Here is an 18,987-nt window from a genome sequence, read left to right as displayed (position 1 = left end):
AAAAAATATATAAATAAATAATTACGTATTAGAACTAGATAAATATACCAACACACATCTTATAAGAAATACATAAGACATGTAAATACCTTCATTGGTGTTACCTGCATCTATTGTGAAGTTGTCTGTTGTCAAAATCCCTATATGTGTGATGCAATTTAAAAGAAAAACACAGAGATGAGAGATACCTGCCAATTCACTCCAGTTGAATAAAGTAGTTATTCTCTAATGTTAAGTGAATTTAACTGCGATTAATTTTACATTGATGTGATCAGAAATGTTTGCAATATTTCTCTAAAATCAATCAACACTGGATGTATCGCATCAGAAAAATTTTCTCAGCAACAAGCTCAAAATCGTAATGTCATGTATTTACAGTACAGATAGATAGATAAATATTTATTGATCCCAAAAAATGGGAAATTACGGTGTTACAGCAGCACACGTACATTAGTCACACAACACAGAATATAAATATAAATGAGATACTAGGAAAAAAATACATACATACAGTAAACATAAAAAATAATGACAATAATAATAGAAAATAAAATATAAGAATAAAATACAAGAAAAATATTTAAATATGTACAGGATGGGAAAACAAAATGTGCAACTGCTTAAATAATATGCTAAATGTATGCTGAAATGTAAATAAACCAATGCTAAATGTATGCCAAAAAGTAATATGTACTATGTGTATTGTATATATACAGTACACATGTATATACTCTATACATACATATATATATAACGTTAACGTTTTATATATATATGAATAGTGATATTATAGCCCTCACAAAACAAATAATTTTCCTTATGAATAGAATTTTACTGTTCAATTTTGACAAACATCATTTAGTTCCCTAGAAATAGCACAACCGTTTTACTTTGAAAACCCAAACCGGATGTGCCTTCTCTGACCTCAGCAACTGGCTCAGTAACGCTAGCTCCCTGATTAGCCACGTCATGTAAAGTTAGCAGTGAGCACTTCTGAAATAAAGACAGCGAGGGGTCGCAGTGTTTAGGTGATATTTGCTCATTTTTAGAAAGGGGGTTTGTTTCATGGTTATAACTCGGTCGTAATCATATGGAAAGATGTCGGATATCGGGGACTGGTTCAAAAGCATCCCTCTCATCACCCGGTACTGGTTTGCTGCCTCGATTGTTGTTCCCTTTATTGGAAAACTAGGATTGGTTGATTTCAGGAATCTCATGCTGTTTCCAGAGCTGGTCTTAAGCAGATTTCACGTGAGTTTATCTTGTCTCTGTTTACTTGTGTGCGTGTCTGTGTTGGAGTGGTTGATAAATAGCTATGTTGTTTTCTGGATGTGGTAAGTTATTTAGCAGGTTGCTAGCAAGGCTAGCTGAGCAGGCCTGTGCTGTGTGACAGCCAATGAGAGGCTGAGACGCAGGAGGTTGTGACTTCCGGATTCTGTCAAATATGCTTTTAGCACCACTAATCTAATAAAAGGTGGAGATACACTGTACCCATCATTAGTTCAAGGAAAATGCAAGTGTCGTATTTTCGGTATTTGATTAAATAAAAGCAGTTAGTTTTCAGGTGGTCATGTTCTGCATGGCACAAAGCGAAAAAAGTATTTTGCACACATTTGTAAAGGGACTTTCCTACACTGTAACGAGCCCTCCAGGCAGCGCGTTGCTCCTGTATATCGCGAGAGTTCACAGTTAATAAAAGGTTAGGAGGAGGGATGTTAATATGTGAAAAACTCACTTTAGGGTGCTTAGTCTCCATAAACTATGTACTTGCAGTGATGGAAAGTTACTTAGTGCACGTACGGAAGTACTATACTGTACTTTACTTTTTAAAGAGGGAAATATTTAGCTCAGCAGGTAATTAAAAAAAAAAAAAAAGATCCAGCCCTTCTGGAACCACCTGGATCTTCTCAATCCTACACAGCACCTTTTAAAATTAGCTGAATTTTCAATAAAACGTGTTTATTTAAACCACCATTGAACTCTCTATACACAATAGGTTACTGATCTCTCAGAGAAACACCAGCAGTGTGGCAGCTGACTAGCTTATTATTGTGTCACTCTATTCACTTGGAGTGGAGTTGTTGCTTAGCAACCAAATAAGAAATAGAATTTTAACCTTGTGACATGCTGTTGTGGGTTATTAATCTTGAGGGAAGAGGAAGATTAAAACCATGATTTGTTTTGTATTGCTAAATGTTTTTTTAAATTCAGTCTGCAACATTATAAGCTCTTGAATGTTGATTATAGACCCTTGAAGATTTGTCCACCATACATTGATTTTCAATATCTGGCTAGTCCTGTTATTTGTGATGGTACATGAAAGAGCACTCCTGTACTGTCAACAAAAACCCAGTTAGCATCACTTAACTATTAGTCTGCTTTTACATGGCTTCCGGAGTTCAGTTTTTAGACTAAGTAGAAGTTTAGTCCAAATTCCAAGGATATTCTCTCGTTAGAAAAGAGGGTTGTGATGAGTGTACATGATGATGAATTGGAAGAGCAACTATGGCTGTAGCTGTGTGCTCTGAATTGGTTCATGTGAAAATGAACACAGAGGACACGAGGGGACGGCACAGTTACGATTTGTTTTGCTCCAGTCTTATATGTTGAAATTATATCCTGTCATTTTCCCCCTTGATTAATAGTAATCCTCAGCCCTCAAACCACCTCTTACATGCTGTATTCATCTGATGTCTAATGTTACATCACACTAAACGTCTTGAATCTACTTGTGAGGCAGAGGACCACTAGCTGGGTTGAGCCACTTTTTTCAGTGCTTAGAAGTTATCATTTACAAGACTTCATGTGTGTTACAAGCACAGCCTTCAAAGTCTGGATTAGACTAATGTCTCTTGTGTTTCTTTCAGCTCTGGAGACCAGTGACTGCCACCTTGTATTTCCCAATTACTCCTAATACTGGCTTTCTGTACATGGTCAACCTGTACTTCCTTTACCACTACTCCACTCGACTAGAGACAGGTGAGACTGCTGGCCTCAGTGGCTTACATGTATGTAGCACACACAAGCACACACATATGCAGCACACAAACACACACACAAACACAAACACACACACACACACACACACACACACACACACACACACACACACACACACACACACACACACAGAGGATGCTAATGTTTTTCTTGGTATGCTTTTCCAGGCGCGTTTGATGGCAGACCTGCAGACTATGTCTTCATGCTCTTCTTCAACTGGATCTGCATAGTTGTATCCTTTTAACTGGCATCACAAAGTACCAAATCCTTTAAAAACCTCCTTTAAAAATTTTTTTCAATCTCCTTCAACATAAAGTTACATCCCTGTTTACCTCTGTTTTTCACTCCACTGTCGATCGTGGCTCAATGCTGCCTCTTTTGCAATTTTCTCTTGTCCGTCTTTTCGGTACATCCGCCCCCCCCCCCCTTTTCTGTCTCTCTGCAGCACTGTGCCATGTCAGGGTGGCTGTGTGCCAGTGACCCAGTGTCAGTCTACCTCTGCAGAGAAACCTAATCTAGGTCACATGCAGCACAAGCAGTACAGCCCGGCCCACATCTCCACACTGATGTTTTTGTCAGGAGTTCAGCTCTGACAATCAGTTTGTCTGACATTTGTTCACAGGCATTTATAGTTTATTAGAGACAGATTTGGGCAAAAATCCTGTTCTCCTTAAACCTGATCTAACCGAGTGTTGAGTTTTTGTTATCACAGGCAAATTAGCTGCTCTAATCATAAGGCTCCAGCTGTGATTGCATTGAACCACGAGGTTGTTGTCCTTGACTCTAGCTACAGATAACCGGGATGCTGATGAACATGCGGGTGAGAATCCTCCTCGTTCTCCCTGTATTTATACCACAACATGAAATTATGTATACTGTACATAAGGCAAAAAGCAATCGTTTGATATTATCACTTGAGATCTTGGGAGTGTTTCATAATGCAAGATGACACCGTTAAATTAGGCTCACATAAAGAAAAAGATTGACATTTTGGGAAATGTGCTTCCCCTCAGGCTTAACCAGTGTTACAATAATCCCATTTTATCAAAAACAATCTATTTTTATCTAATCTAATCTAGTCTAGTTTGTACGGCTCACTCAAGACAGGCTTTTCACAATTAGCCATTCTTTCTAGAGCTCCCTTCATGAGACACCCCTCAGATGATAGGTGATATTGTTCAGGTCCTGAGGTGACCAAAGGTTACCAGGAAACCTTCTCACATAGCTGTCTTGTTGATAGACTTAGACTTCTCTTTGGGATGACTCCCACAAGGAAATTAAAAATTTCCAGCATCAGTTTTAGCAAGAATACAGTATAGAAGACAATATAAAAATAACAATAATAACAGTAATAAAAATAGTAATAATAATAACAATAAGAACCTTTGGCAATAAAGAGACATTTACCATAAATATCAGTCAAAAGAGTAAGTGTTAAAGTGTCCAGGTATTTATATTAGTCCAGGTGTGTATGTATTGTCCTGGATTTATGACCTCTTGCTGTTTGTGTTGTTGTTATCATCGCCAGCTGCTGATGATCCCTCTGATCATGTCGGTGCTCTACGTCTGGGCTCAGTTCAACAAAGACACCATTGTGTCCTTCTGGTTCGGAACACGGTTCAAGGTACCACATATCTTATCACCAACCCTACATCACAAATGATACACTTCTATATAGGGCACATAAAATAGCATGTTTCTATGGCATGGACTAGGGATGTAACAGGAGGAAAATTTGACAATTGTCACGTTTTTTGGTATTATCACGCTATTTTTAGAAAGTGTGTTCATTATGTTAAGAAAGCACTGAGGCCTACCCAAGCTGAAATAGTTTTAAAAAGTGTAACTGGGTTTATTATTTTACAAACATGTAGACTTGCTAAAACTATTGAAAACTGGCTGCTGAAACACTGGCCGGCTGTAGCTGGTGTCCGGTAAGAACTAGAACCAAAGATATCTGACTTTAAGATCCAAGAAGATTTATTTACAACTCCAACATGAAGTTAAGTACAAAGTTATGTTTGACGTTACATGTGAAGTTGGAAGTGGTTCTGAAATATAAGCAAATAATAAGGCACATTAATAAGCACCTGTCTTACTATGAAAATTATTTTCTAAAACTAAATGTTATAGCCACCAGCATCTTATAAGAAACAATACTAAGAATTAAATGCATTTCTCTATAATAATGAACATAAATGTAACACAAACTGAGAATAAGCCACATGTATTACAGCACACATATCCATAATGGAGCAGTGTAATACACCTTTAATAGCTAAGCATGTGGCTCCACAGGCTGCTCTGTTTCCTGGTGATTACACGTTGCTAGCAAACACAACCTGAGTATCAACACGTGGCTGCACAAGTAAAATTAAACAATCTTCACACCTTTCAGCTATGTATAAGAAACACAGCAACAGCAATATTATCAAGGTGATAATATATATCTCTTTCCCTCTCTAAAGAAATGTCACGTCATAACACGGGCTAGACTTTATCCACATTGTAGCAGAACACTTATTGAAGATAACGAGGCAGTAAATCCCATGACAGTTTAGCAAGCTACAGAATAGTTCTAACTCAGTTCTGGGCTAAACACACTTCAACAAGTCTGAGTACGGGTAAAGGAATGATAAAGATAAGTCCATTACAGCCGCTGTTCTGTCCCTTTCTCCTGTCTGAGTGAGTGGCAGAAGGAGATCAAAGCGAGAAAGAGAGAAAGAGAGACCAACTACTATGGCCTTTTTCACAAGGCTGATAAATGTCCTGAGCGCTGTCATTTCCTTCCGACATGATTCCAACGTCAAGAAACGCACTGTAATTTACGCCGTGCGATCTAGCTGGGAACACGCGGTTTCCACACCGTGTTAATAATAATTTAGATGAAAACGGTAATTGTTGTCTTCAACATTTTTACCGTGGTTTTACCGTTACGCGGGGAGTCGTTACATCCCTAGGACTATCATTTACTACCAGAATGTGAGTCATATTAATGATATTTCCTGTTGCTCTGTCCTAGGCACACTATCTACCTTGGGTCATCCTCGTCTTCAACTTCATCATCGGAGGCTCGTGAGTAACTATTTTGGATGAGTTGAATCAAAGACACTGTTAATAGTTGTATTTTACATGTACTGTACTATAAGTGTCTGTCTTTATGAAAGGAATACCAAAATAGGGAATATGCTGTTAAAGGTGCTCTAAGCGATGTCACATGTTTTTTAGGCAACATTTTTTGTCACATACAGCAAACATCTCACCATCCACAAGTTTCTTGAACACACTGTAAAAAAAAGCGGTCTCTGTAGACAGCCCAGGCTCCACAAACACCAACAGAAACAAACGGGGCCAACCTGCACCATCAAACATAAATAGTGTTCCAGCCAATAACCGGCAAGAGGGATTTGGGGTTTGGGGGTTAGTGCGCGGAAGGGACGTGAAGGGAGGGGGAGGGGCCAAGGAGGAGGGAGGGGCGACCTCGCCTTCATTTTGTTGGACAATACTTTGAACGTAAACAAGAAGTGACATCACCCAGCATCGCTTAGAGCACCTTGAAGCAGCCTCTGTTTGAATGTGGACATGTTACACTAGCACTGTGTAATGCTATCTGGTTGGATTCATCTTCTACTCTTTGCCGTTATTGGGCAGGTTTGTGAATGAACTGACAGGGAACCTGGTGGGTCACCTCTACTTCTTCCTCATGTTCAAATACCCCATGGACCTGGGAGGACGCTCTTTCCTCTCCACACCAGAGTTCTTGTAAGTTCTTCCCCCTTTAGGCCACGTTGGGTTTTTTGTTGTTGCTAATACTACACACTAACTTCATTCCAGCGGTATCAAGTGACTCAAGTTGGTGCAATCAAAGCAGACAACATACTACCCCAACAACAAACAGATGGACATTAGTGTTGCTAAGCAAAAACTACAAAAACAAATACAACCCTTCTACAATTTCTACTCATTAAATAGGACTTTACAAATGTCATGTTTTAATGATTGTATGTGAATGTCCGCCCCCCTCATCCCTTTGCACATCTCTGTCCTCTCTCCAGGTATCGGTTCTTCCCTAACAGGAGGGGGGGGGTGTCAGGCTTTGGAGTCCCTCCCAGCAGACCAGCTGCCCCAGAGCAGGCCGGAGGAGGAGGAGGAGGAAGAGGGCGTTATAACTGGGGCCAAGGCTTTCGCCTGGGGGGTGAATGAGCAGAGACAAGAGGAGAGAGCGCGCTACACCCCCTCTACCCCCTCCGCTCTTTGGCTCTCCAAATGGCGTTGCAGTTGATTGTTTCAGGTTAAAGTGCTTGCTTTTTCTCATTCTTCCATTTGAGGAGAAAGACCTTGACTTAAAATTGAATTCACACTCATGTTTAGTTTTAAAGGACATGGGAGGATGACATTTGAGAAAGCAGGCATTTTAACCCCGACAGCCCCACACAGCAGACTCTGGCCTTAAGCTCAACTCACCAAGTAAAGCCAGCTCGACTATTACTACTACTGCCCATGTGAAGCAGATAGAAGGAAATATGAATAGACCTATTTTTATGTGATTCTTGATCGCCCCTCCCCTTATCTTCTTTCTTTCTGTCCTCTTCTTTTCCCCCCTCCTTTGCCCTCCTCTCCTTTCCTTGCATTTGGACTGTCAAGAGATGTTGCAGCTGCACGCAGTTGATTTTGACTCTTGGTTTCCTGTCCTCTCCTCTTCTCTCTCTCTCTCTTTGTCTGTGATGCCATATCAGATTACATTGTAATTACCAAGGCACTGGGAGTGTGCTCTCAGCAGAACATGGGCAAAGCTATTTAGAGAGCACCATTTCCAGGTCAGATTTTACATGGATGTAACATGTTTTTTAAGCCTGTGTGGCACAGACCTGATAAGTCTTAGGATCTGATCTTAACCAAATTAGGGTGAAGACGGGACTTTTTTGTTGTTGTAAATATAACAGTTGTTTATTGAAAGGATGAGCGAGTCTAAGAGTGTAATTATTGTACTATCCCTGTTTCCTCAATGCAACACTTGGATTTTCTTCTCTCGAGTCAGTCCAGCACAGCCAATTATGTGCCAGTGTGGCTGGTTGAGAATCACTGTGACAATATAAAATTACGGCTGACATTCTATTTTCATTATTAATTAATCTGCCAATTTGTCAATCACTTGTTCTATAAATATCCATCATTGTCAAAAATGCTTTTCTTGTCTGGTCCAACAACTGTTCAAAACCCGATGATATTTTATTATGACAAAGAAACTCCTCACAACTTAGAAGTGGGATATAGGGGATGTTTGAATTTGTGCTTGAAATATTATCAAACTAAGTGATTTTCTTTCATTCAATTTATTAACCAATTGTTTTAGCTTTATATACAATATATACTGCTTTATTGGCAGTTCATACATTTGGTTTTATGCAGATGCACTCCAATTCTCAGTTTTGGTTCATTAGTTAATTGCATTTGAACAATGTGCACATGAACCTGGAATTATGCTCAGAAGATACACCTAAAGGCCTCTACAGACCTTGGTTTATAAATGCAGGTTACAGAGGAGCTGACGCGCACGCCTTAATTTCAGCAGATTGGAAGTCTAAACGGCAACAAAGATACCTGAAGGAGATTATCGCATCAACACGTTTTGTTCCACCCAGATAGAGTTGGAAAAAGCTTAGGCAACCTGACAAGCCAGCGTAAAGCCTAGATCATCTCACAGATTCAATGCTTATATACAATTTACACTGGGAGACACTTTTAATGTGGTTGTGTATTTATTGACTTACAGCAGACTTAAAAGTACAAAATGAAAAATGCAAGCAGTTTTCCATTCTAACCAACCAAATGTACAGTATCCCAGCTACTTGTTTGAACATGAAACTAAAGCAGCAGCAGACATTCAGTCGGTTAACGGTCATACACCTGCTGTTCAAACCAGGGTAATACGACCGTTCAACTCAACCTTTTTTTTTGCTGCACAAATTTTGCAAGCGTTTGCAATTTGACCCATAGAATCACAGATATCCCTTTAAATCATTATTGAAAAGAAGTTGTTTAAAAGGAACATGCAATGAGTTCATGACAACTTTGGCTGTTGTGACATTCCAATGCTTTTTATGTGCCGTTCTTCAGAAAATCTGCACAGGTCTGATAATTTCTCTCTATAACTCAGGAGATTCATGAACAACCACTTCAGGTGACCTGACTGTACAGAAATCAACTTGACCCCAATCCAGCTTTGAACAGACAAACCTTCCTAAAGCCAGAAAGACTATAGAACACAAAGGGTGTGTTTACAGATTGCAGGAGCTTCAGTTTTATCATGCGTAAAAACTATTACACCTAAATGTTCTTGGCAAGTTCAATCAAGAATACTTTATTTTTTTAAGTGTTTAAAGGTTCCATGACATGGTGCTCTTTGAATGCTTTTATTTAGACCTATCTGAAGTCTCTCTCTCACTTATGGGTGGGCCAAATTCTCTGGCAGACAAAGCAAAGAAAGGGGAGGTAACCTTGCCCCTTATGACCTCACAAGAAGCAATATTCCAGATTTGCTGATTTGAGCTTTTATTTTCTCAAAAGCAGAGCAGCATACCCAGGGCTCAGTTTACACCTCTCGCCATTTCTAGCTACTGGGGGACCGTGGGGAGGCTGGGGGAACTCATATTGATGTTAAAAAACCTTGAAGTGAAATCTTCATGCCATGGGACCTTTAAAACAAAGAAGTGAAAAGCTGAAATCACTGGAACCAGTCCGTACTGTACCCAGTTCTGAAGCAGACAGCATGTCTGTAAAGAGAGCAGAAAGGCAGCATGGTGCGATCAAACAGACACTCCACTCTCTTCTCTATGTGATTAATCATCTCGATACATGTTATGTCAAACACCGTCGCTCCTTTTAGATGTGTCTCGAGCACCTCCGAGTGATTTTCACCTTCATCAGCTTAATTCTATGCGAGTGTGAGTCAACGCTGCAGCAGAAAAGGAAAAGTTTGAAAACAGTTTGAGATGTAATTATCTATCACTACCACAGGAATATATTATGTACGTGCCCTCCAAGACTACTCATAATGAGTAGTGCACAGGTATGCTTTTACCAAAAAATAGGGCTGATTTTCAGCGTATAACACACTATCATACACTTTGATCTTAAAACAACACAACAACAAGACATTCCAGGTTTTGGGGCACCGGTCATGAATATTCTTTTTAAAAAAAATTATCAAAACTTGACCTCCCAATAAAACTGTACAAAGCTTTTTTTGTAATACAGAAAAAATATTTACAAGGGTGCTGCTTAAAAAAAAAAAAAAGTAACAGTAGTAAGAACAATGCATCAAGTCCAGCTTTGGCACTCCTCTTAATGTCAGCATCTGCAGCACACATCAGTCAGTGCTTAAATATTGGAACTCCAATGTCCGTGGCGCTTTGTGATGACATCACAGGCAGACAGTTACACAACTGAGTCCACATCTTGAGTCGTCGCATGATGGTTGGTGACTCAGCAGTCAATGTTTTACTCGACCTGGAACACAACAGGACATAAACGGGGACTGAAGTGAACATTTGGGCTCACTTTTCAATTAAAATTCACTTAAAAAAAAAAACAACAATTCTTTCCATTTTACAATTTGAACAAATGCTTGCGATGGTCACTGAAAAATACTTAACAGCTTCATGATGGTTTTGCATATAACTATTAGATACAATGTAACACCATTTGCCTTCCTGTGACGTATCAATCACTGTGCGGACGTGCGTGTGTGTGTGTGTGTGTGTGTGTGTGTGTGTGTGTGTGTGTGTGTGTGTGTGTGTGTCTCTGTCTCTGTCTTGTGTCTACATCTTTGATGCCAATGATGGTATGGGTCCAAATATCATCCTGCCATCCCAGCATGCCATTCCAGGGCCAATCAGAGGTAATTGCACCTTAATAACGTCCTGCGTAGCTGGAGAATGCAGCTGGGGCCTCTTAAAGTAACAATTCACCCTTTATTTATCTCTTTATTCAAGACAAGTTGCACAAAATCTAAATTCATCTCTTCCAGACTAAATCAAAGGTCAATATGTTGTGAAAGGAGTTGCTTGAGTGTATCCCCGTTTCCATCAGGCACGTCTTCTTGTAGAGACAATAAAATCTGCGAGTAGAGCAGGCAAGACGCTCCCCTTTGAGACACTACTGGTGTGGTATGACGCGTGGCCGAGGCCGAGGACGGAACAAAACCGCGGTGCAGCCGTAGCAGCAGCACAGATTCACCTGTGGAGAATACGGGTTAGCCTGTTTGTTTTCTTTTGAAGGATATTTCCACCTACCGTCAACCAGTGACCCTCCCAGATTGCTCCAAGCTCAGAACTTCTGTGTCTGTCGCCAGCCTCGGTCTTTCCACTCCCGCTTCACTCTCCTCCCCCACTGCCACAGTCACCTTTACCCACCTGGCAAGGAAGCAGACAAAGTTTAAACACAAACAGACTCCTTAGAAACTAAAAGCAAAGAAATATTTCGATGTGCACATTGAATGGCTCTGAGAACCATGCAGGAATATCTAGTTGATGCAACAAAAAAATATGCAGTAATTCAGCTTCCATGAGTTCCAATGCCCATACAGTGCTGTATTTTTAGACTGCTTTCACAAAACAATCCTTAAAATAACTCCTCAGATATTCCTTTAAAAACCAAATCAAATATTGGCAGTGAGCCGTTCTTTTTTTTGTCCGTATAACATCTCCCACTAGAGAATAAATATAGGATAAAAGATCTGTTTCCCTCTATCCACCCACCTCCCTTTGTCAGCAGCGCTTGAGCTGGTCTGGTCCGGTCTGGTCCGGCTCAGGTCCGTCACGCTGTGGGCTAATCTGTCAGTCAACCACTGGACTTTGTCTTGGTTGGGCAGCTTGGAGTGCTCTGCAGCAGCTGCTCTGTTCTCAATGGCCTCCCCCACTGCACCAAGGACTGTAAAATTCAAAAGGTGAGAGACAAAACAAAAAGTAAAAACAAGGGTTTGAAACACTTTGCAACATGGTTTTAACCCTTGTGTTGTCCTCGGGTCAAATTAACAATTATCCAAAATAACATGATAGATTCCACACAACGCTCTTTGGCAAGTACAAATCTCTACTTTCATTTATTTTGGCATGTCTTATTCAATTTTACAGGATTTGACAAAAAACATTGAAAAGGTTTTGAAATAGTATTGATTAAAAGTTGACACATTCCAGTTTGATTATCCATAAACATCCATTCCTTTAATATTAGTCGAAATAATTCCTATTTCTACTTTCCTAATTCAAACATTAGGTATTGACCATAAACTCCAAAAATAACTACGAAACTAAAGTTAAGTTAGAGTTACGTAGTGTTGAAAACATCAAAAAAGCGACAAACATTGAAAAAAAGCATAAGGGTTGAAAAAAGGTATATAAGCGTAAGAAATAGTTAATATATAGATGAAGAGCATCAACAAAAGTGTTGATTTTCTCTTGCAAAACTCACCTTTCCCAGCTGTGACTTCCAAGGAAACGCACTGTTTTTTCTCAGGACTCTTGCCGTTCTGTTCCTTGCCTGCCTTCTGCTCCTCTACAAGGTTTTGGAAACTTTCCATCCAGTCCAGAGTTTCGCCGTTTTTCAGTGCCGAGCGGTGCTCCTTGAACCAGCGGACAATGTCGGTGCGCCCGAGGCTTGTCTGGACCTCCAGCTGGCTGTACTCCTCGGGAGATGGCCACTGAGTCCGACAGAATCTCTGCCAAGACCAACACAAAACATTTTACACCCTAACAATACATGTATTCCACAGTTCCATAGCAAAAACTAAATGCTTTAGTCGGCCAGTATGATAAACTCTACATAAAAGCTCTACATTCAATGATCAGCTATAAGGGAAAGTAAAAGGTAGTGTGGGCCTTGTTTTCTTATTTAGAGAACATGTCTGTGAAGCCTTCGGCCAGAGCTCATGGTCAAGTAATCACTCAATACCTGATCAACAATGTGAGATGTTAAGTATCATTGTTTTGTGGTTCTAGGGATGACAACATCAGCAAAATTAAGTTAGGAGTATTCCTACATTTACTTAAAAAAGCATCTGAATACTTCCTCCGTCAGAGATCATCAGATGGTGAACGGTGGTATACGAAAAAGGTATTTGCACTCTGCCTGATTTCTTATTTTTTGCATGTTTGTCACACTTAAATGTTTCAGATCAACAACAATATGTCATATGAGAGATATATATAGTTCTCAGAGATGTCAAGTAACAAAGTACAAATACCTTACCTTAATGAAGTAGAAATTTTGGGTATTTATTCTTTACTGGCGCAATTATCATACAGCAGACTTTTTACTTCTACTCTTTACATTTTCAGCCATTTATCTGTACTTTCTACTCCTTACATTTTAAAAATAGCCTTGTTCCTTCTATTTAAGTTGGGCTTGCTTTCCTTCCGTCTTGTCATCATTCAAAAAAAAAGAAATAGTGCCATTTTCAACATTCTTTTATTGGACAAATTGAGCGTAAAAGGCACACCTAAAAAATGTATGAATGTTTGTTTTTAAAGTGCAGTTTCCTGTTTGTCTATCGCAATATGTCGCAACCTTTTGTGATATATACAGTATATTGCGCCTGTTGATATTGTGATGAGGATTAAAAGAAACGATATATTGTGCAGCCCTAGCTTCTTACCTCTCTGAGCAGGCTGAGCGAGCGGCTGGTAATGGGAGCCGGGCTGGTGGAGGCCAACAGGATGGGAGGATGGGGAGAAGAGGAGGAGGAAGTGAGGATGGGAGGAGATGCCGAGGAGGAGGAGAGGGTTGGGGGATGAGGGGAGGAGGCTGCGAGCACAGGAGGGGAGGAGGAGGATGAAGAGGAGAGGACAGGTGGCTGAGGAGAGCAGCGTAGAGGTTTCCCTCCGTGGGAAGCACCGTTCAGCAGCGCTCCCGGCCGCTCCTCTGCGCTCTTTGCAGACATGGAGAGTAAAGCCTTCTCCATGTTTTCCCTCAGCGCCCTGCGCTCCGAAAACCAGCAGTCCACCTCCGTCTTGGACAGCCTGGTCTCTTGGGCCAGCTGGTCTGCAGCAGGACAGAGTTCAGTTGGTCAGATGAGCTGTGTTACCTCAAAACGGAAGAGATTTTTTTGGGGGGAAATCTGGGAATTCAGTCTCCCTCCAGGGGACACCACAACGGGCTCATTAAAAACATTTCTGCAGGAACCTACCATATGGGGCCCTGCAGTTCCTTTGGGGTGAAAGAGAATTAAGTCACATGCTATGAACTAGTAAAAACAAAAGAAAACACTGTTGGACTTGTTTGAAGTAATGTTAACATTTACGTTACAGTGAGGAGGAGGACACTGAACTTGAAGTTTTTAATTAGTGCTTTAAATATTCTGTGTATATTTTCTCAGGGCATGTACCACGTAAATGGATATTAGAAATATAGAAGATATAACTGGCAAGTTCTTCATTTATTACAAACCTGCAGTGTTGTCTTGTGTTTCTGTATGTTAATATATTATGTATAATGTGCTCACACAAAGCATCTTGATTTAGGCCCAGGAATGGGAGCACCAGGAAAGAAGTGAGTAAAATAACATCTGTTTAAACATAAAGAAGTACATGGTAGTGGTTTTCACCACATTTAGCAATCCTGTAACTGAAAAGGATAATGCTTAAGGTATGTCAAAGGTCTAATGGCTGGACGCAAGATGTAGTCTTCTTCTTCTTCAGTGCAAAGTCAGACAAGTCAAACCAGTGTTTGAGTAGATGGGGCGTTAATGCCTCTACTCTCCTCTATCTTTATTGCCACTCTTATGTTACATATTACAAACCAAAATAAGAATGAGTCTAATCTTAACTCTTTCAATCCTGAGTTATGCGATTAAGTCCATTTGCTTGTAAAAGGGCTTGGCTGTACCTAGCACTGCCTCTGTCGGAGTGCCGCTTCTCTGAAAGCTCTCCTCCAGGGCTTTTAGCTGTTCTGACGACTTCCCCTTCACCCTCTCCAGCAGGGGGAAATGGCTGGGGACCGCTTTCTTTACAGGACCGTCTTTAGGTGCTGGTGTCACCTCTGCTTTCACCAACACTGGAGGTGGAGGAACACCTTCAAGAGACACACACAGAGACAGACTTAAAGACCGAAGACCACATGGGTAATTAAATTACTAAACAACACATGGCACTGCTGGTGCTTGGAAAAACTGATTACTGACTACAATTAAGCACAATTTGTGTGTTTGTGTGTGTGTGTGTGTGTGTGTGTGTATATATATACACATATTAGCTTGTTTAAAACCTACAGACAGATGTGTGATTAATCACTGTCAGGATTTGTTTTATTGCTTTAGATGTGTGGTACTGATCACACCACATACCTTTCAGATTAAGGAGCCTCTGTTCACTGAACCACTTCTTTATCTCTCCTCTGGACAGCCCTGTGGTCTCTATCAGCCTGTAGATCTACCACATCACAACATGCAACAGAAAATGAAAACTATAGCGTGTGTGTGTCTTTTCTTAAAGTTCTGTAGTGGTGTGTTAAAAAAAAAAGGCAGTCGCACTAAATTATAAATTAGATGCAGCTATAAAAATCTCAATGCCAAAAATTTGACCTTGCATGGCACAAGAAACGTCATTTCACTCACTTATTCTTACCTCATCTTCCTCGGGGAAAGGACACTGTGTGTAGCTGGACCTCAGTACTGATAGCTGCTCGTCCGTTTTGTTGGGGTCAACTGTAAAACTCAACACTTTGGGCGATGCCAGCTTGGACGTGGCCATGGGCGCAGAGATGTTTTGAATGATGGAGGGCCGTTTGGTCTCCGTGGCGATCACAGGGGAGGCCAGAGGTCGTTTGAGCGACTGTGCCACCTGCAAAGCAATGCAAGGCATCTTAATACATATAGCCCATTTTAGCAATTTAGAGCGCTTTTGAGGAGCAGTTAAGAAAAATGAAAAACCTTCATTACAGAGAAAATTAAAACGGCGTCAATACAAGAATAGAAGTTACAGTGTAGTGCAAGAAATTAATGGCTTGATTTAAAAAATTAAAAAGGCAGCATCAAAAAGAAAAGCAAGAAATCGTTTTTTCCCCCCATTGTCATTGCAATATCAACTGGCACAATAACCATGTCGCTAAAGGAAGTAAAATATCGTGAAACGTGTTGGTTGACAGATAATCAGTAGAAAAAATTAAAATGTATCCATTTTTTTTAGTTTGGACTTATATTCAATTCAATGTTCAATTTGTTCAATCAATGAATGGTGGGAATCTTTTCCATTCATTGGTTTTAAACAACAAGCAGTTTGTTGTAATCTAGCAGAACTGAGTCCACTTTAATATCTGTGTGTGTTTCACAAGTGATATTGTTATTGCGATATTCAAGAGCGCTATCGCATATTTTACTCGTATTGTGCAGCCCTTGTGAAAACTGAGACGTCTTTAAATCATACATCTTGTGTACCGGTTGACATTTCAGCCCAAGGTTTTGTACCTGGTTAGCCACGGTGAGTGCCAGCGGTGCACACGTGACAGTGGAGCCGTTAGCTACAGGAGTCAGCACGAGGCTGGTCTGCCCCAGCAGGTGGCAGGGGAGGGACTGCAGGACAGACGCTGCCGACTGCATGGCCTTGGAGGCGGCGCTGGGGGCTGACGGGTTGCACGGCTGGGAGTTGAGCTGAGAAGCTACCACGGTGAAGGTCTGAGGCATGGAGGAGATCGTACCGTTGAACATTTTCTTCCTGGCTTCTTCCACCTGTCATGGAAAGCACTTGTTATACTTGTAGGTTAAACATATACAAATCAGTGTATGTATGGCTGCAAACCTTTGTATTGAATCATACATTATTATTGTTATTACCTACAGTAATTAAGAGCACCACAATTTTTTTACGCCTCTTCTTCATAACATCTGGACTCTTTTTTTTTTTTTTTTTTTCAATTAATAAAAGGGTTGGTGAAATTCATGTTTCTAAATGGATAATATGGTATTATTGTCTGATTAACTTTGTGTAATTTAAAACCAAAAATAAGAATAGACACTATGATCCAAAATGGTTCTTCACGATTGCTAGCTGGTTGTTTTTTAAATGTAAAGTGAAACAATGAGTAAAAAGTATGCATATTTTGACAATATGGCTCAGTAATAAAAGCCCACTTTACAGCGATTTAACATGGGACATTCCATTGCCAACTTAAAAGGTTAACTATTCTCAGTATTTGGAATCTGAATGCATGCTAATGATGAGCATTTCAAACATAATTTGCTAGAAATACAGTTTATATTATTATTTTCTTTTATAGCCTTTGGGGAACCAGATTATGCCTTATTTAAGCTTCTTAAGACCTGGTAAAATGCACTCAACCCCAATTGAGGGAAGAGACTTAAAATAGTGCCTCAAATATTATTACTAAACTCTTACCTCCTCAGGTGACCAGCTAATGCCCTGTTTGAGCCTCTGCGTGGTGAACCAGACTTTGATTTGCTCCTCGGGGTGTTTGGAGGCTGCGGTGAGCCAGGACAGCTCAGCCTGTGTTGGGTAGGGGAAGTTGTTGAAGGAAGAGATGAGCGTCAGGTTGTCGTCCAGCGAAGGGTTGTATTTGCTTGTGTTGAGGGGCACTGCAATCTTCGGCACCTGAAATTATTATATACAGTAAGCTTAAATGGCCTTTTCTTTTTACCAAAAAGAAGAATGATTTCCAAAAATCAAAAATCAAATAAAACAACATTACTTTATTTTTAGGTGTGTGTAATTTCTTAATAATGTCCAAGGAAAACCATTATAGGATTGGGCAATTTGATACCAAGTATGTGGAGAAGTGGAATTTCCTTGAATAACTAACAATTAATCAATTTATTATGGGTAGCATAAGCATATCTCTAATTCTCCATATGTTAAACGATACGCTTGTCTCGTAGACAAATTCTCCATTTATTGCATTTTTAGCTGACCTGCTGTGCACGGAATAACAGACTTAATTGGATCTAATTAATTGAAGTGCACCAACTGAACAAGGCCTCCTGTTTCCTTATGATTAGCACTAAATTACATTTTTCTAACAAGGATACGGCCTAGCAAATTATTAGGAAAATTACAGACCCATGACAAAACATTACCAGCAAAACATTCCAATGTCAAACGACTTTTCCACTTTCTACGCAGATCTAGAATTTAAACAAAAATGAATACAAAAATGTAGAACTATTATGTACAGGAATAGTACATAAAAGATAATTAGTGCACTTCCTCCACTGTGTCGTACCTGAGTATAGTTTAGAGGCCGCTGGAGGGAAGGCATGATGTGAGAAAGACCTTCTGCTTTGAGTAGAGTTGACTCAGGGATGATGACGGTCCCGTTCACGTTCACCGCTGTGATTGGTTTCTTGGCCAGATCTGTCCGTTTATTATCGGACATTATTTTCGGTTTACTGATCTTGACTGTGGTGGGTTTGCTGAGTGCCAGAGCGCCTTGTTCGTTCCCTTTCCCAGAAATGGCGCTGGAGGTGTTGTAAATGACTGCATTGTTACTGCACCCCTCAATTGTCTGTTCTAGGATCGTCTGATTGTTCAGTTTGATGCGTTTGAATTTAAAGTTGCTCTCCCCTGGGTGACACCTCTCGTTGTGTTCTGTCAGGGTGTCAAACTTCTTTGTGTTGAAGTTGCAGACGGCACACAGGTACAGGGGGTTGAGGATGACGTTAGGGTGGTTGGCGTCCACGTGTTCTTTGAAAGTGTTGAGGTTCTGTGTGGAGAAGGGACAGTATTTACACTCGTAGCCCCCCTGTTGTCTGCGCTGAGGCTTGGAGAGGTCTGGTGGCTCGGTGGCTGGTTTGTCTGGAGCCGTGGGAGGGTCCAAGGCCTTGCCCATCAGGTCCAATTCTACAGAGGGCTCTGCCTCTGTTGAGAGATCTGTTTCCATAGGTCCCTCCTCAGCATGGTTCTCCATTGTTGTCTGGAAGAAGGCAGTTATTAGATAAAGAAGTATGACGTGAATCCTTCTAAAATCAGTACACATCCACAA

General features: G+C 40.5%; 2 protein-coding genes and 1 long non-coding RNA gene across 3 annotated transcripts in view; 1 reads left to right on the top strand and 2 right to left on the bottom strand.

Annotated features, from left to right (window-relative positions):
• The first annotated feature begins 950 nt into the window (after positions 1 to 950).
• derl1 (derlin 1) lies at positions 951 to 7,962 on the top strand. The gene is made up of 8 exons (XM_034873707.1): positions 951 to 1,251; positions 2,868 to 2,979; positions 3,168 to 3,232; positions 3,794 to 3,820; positions 4,529 to 4,624; positions 6,023 to 6,075; positions 6,652 to 6,762; positions 7,056 to 7,962. The coding sequence occupies exons 1-8, from the start codon at positions 1,099 to 1,101 to the stop codon at positions 7,201 to 7,203; spliced, it is 765 nt and encodes a 254-aa protein (XP_034729598.1). The 5' UTR covers positions 951 to 1,098; the 3' UTR covers positions 7,204 to 7,962.
• LOC117945964 overlaps positions 6,132 to 18,987 on the bottom strand; it is a 19,072-nt gene continuing 6,216 nt past the window's right edge. The window contains exons 2-3 of the long non-coding RNA XR_004656935.1: positions 11,142 to 11,147; positions 6,132 to 6,142 (exon numbers count right to left, since the gene is read on the bottom strand). This is a non-coding gene — a long non-coding RNA (uncharacterized LOC117945964). The remainder of the gene's footprint in view (positions 6,143 to 11,141; positions 11,148 to 18,987) is intronic.
• Positions 10,242 to 18,987, bottom strand: part of LOC117945962 (zinc fingers and homeoboxes protein 2-like) — a 26,057-nt gene continuing 17,311 nt past the window's right edge. The window contains exons 3-13 of the mRNA XM_034873706.1: positions 18,229 to 18,918; positions 17,388 to 17,600; positions 16,460 to 16,720; positions 15,621 to 15,836; positions 15,341 to 15,425; positions 14,884 to 15,069; positions 13,655 to 14,040; positions 12,472 to 12,718; positions 11,760 to 11,931; positions 11,295 to 11,414; positions 10,242 to 10,509 (exon numbers count right to left, since the gene is read on the bottom strand). Coding sequence (XP_034729597.1) covers positions 11,297 to 11,414; positions 11,760 to 11,931; positions 12,472 to 12,718; positions 13,655 to 14,040; positions 14,884 to 15,069; positions 15,341 to 15,425; positions 15,621 to 15,836; positions 16,460 to 16,720; positions 17,388 to 17,600; positions 18,229 to 18,918 — 2,574 coding nt within the window. The 3' untranslated portion in view covers positions 10,242 to 10,509; positions 11,295 to 11,296. The remainder of the gene's footprint in view (positions 10,510 to 11,294; positions 11,415 to 11,759; positions 11,932 to 12,471; positions 12,719 to 13,654; positions 14,041 to 14,883; positions 15,070 to 15,340; positions 15,426 to 15,620; positions 15,837 to 16,459; positions 16,721 to 17,387; positions 17,601 to 18,228; positions 18,919 to 18,987) is intronic.

The sequence above is a fragment of the Etheostoma cragini genome, chromosome 6, assembly GCF_013103735.1.
Source record: "Etheostoma cragini isolate CJK2018 chromosome 6, CSU_Ecrag_1.0, whole genome shotgun sequence".
In the NCBI taxonomy this organism is placed as follows: Eukaryota; Metazoa; Chordata; class Actinopteri; order Perciformes; family Percidae; genus Etheostoma; species Etheostoma cragini.
This window is presented reverse-complemented; position numbering and strand designations above follow the sequence as displayed.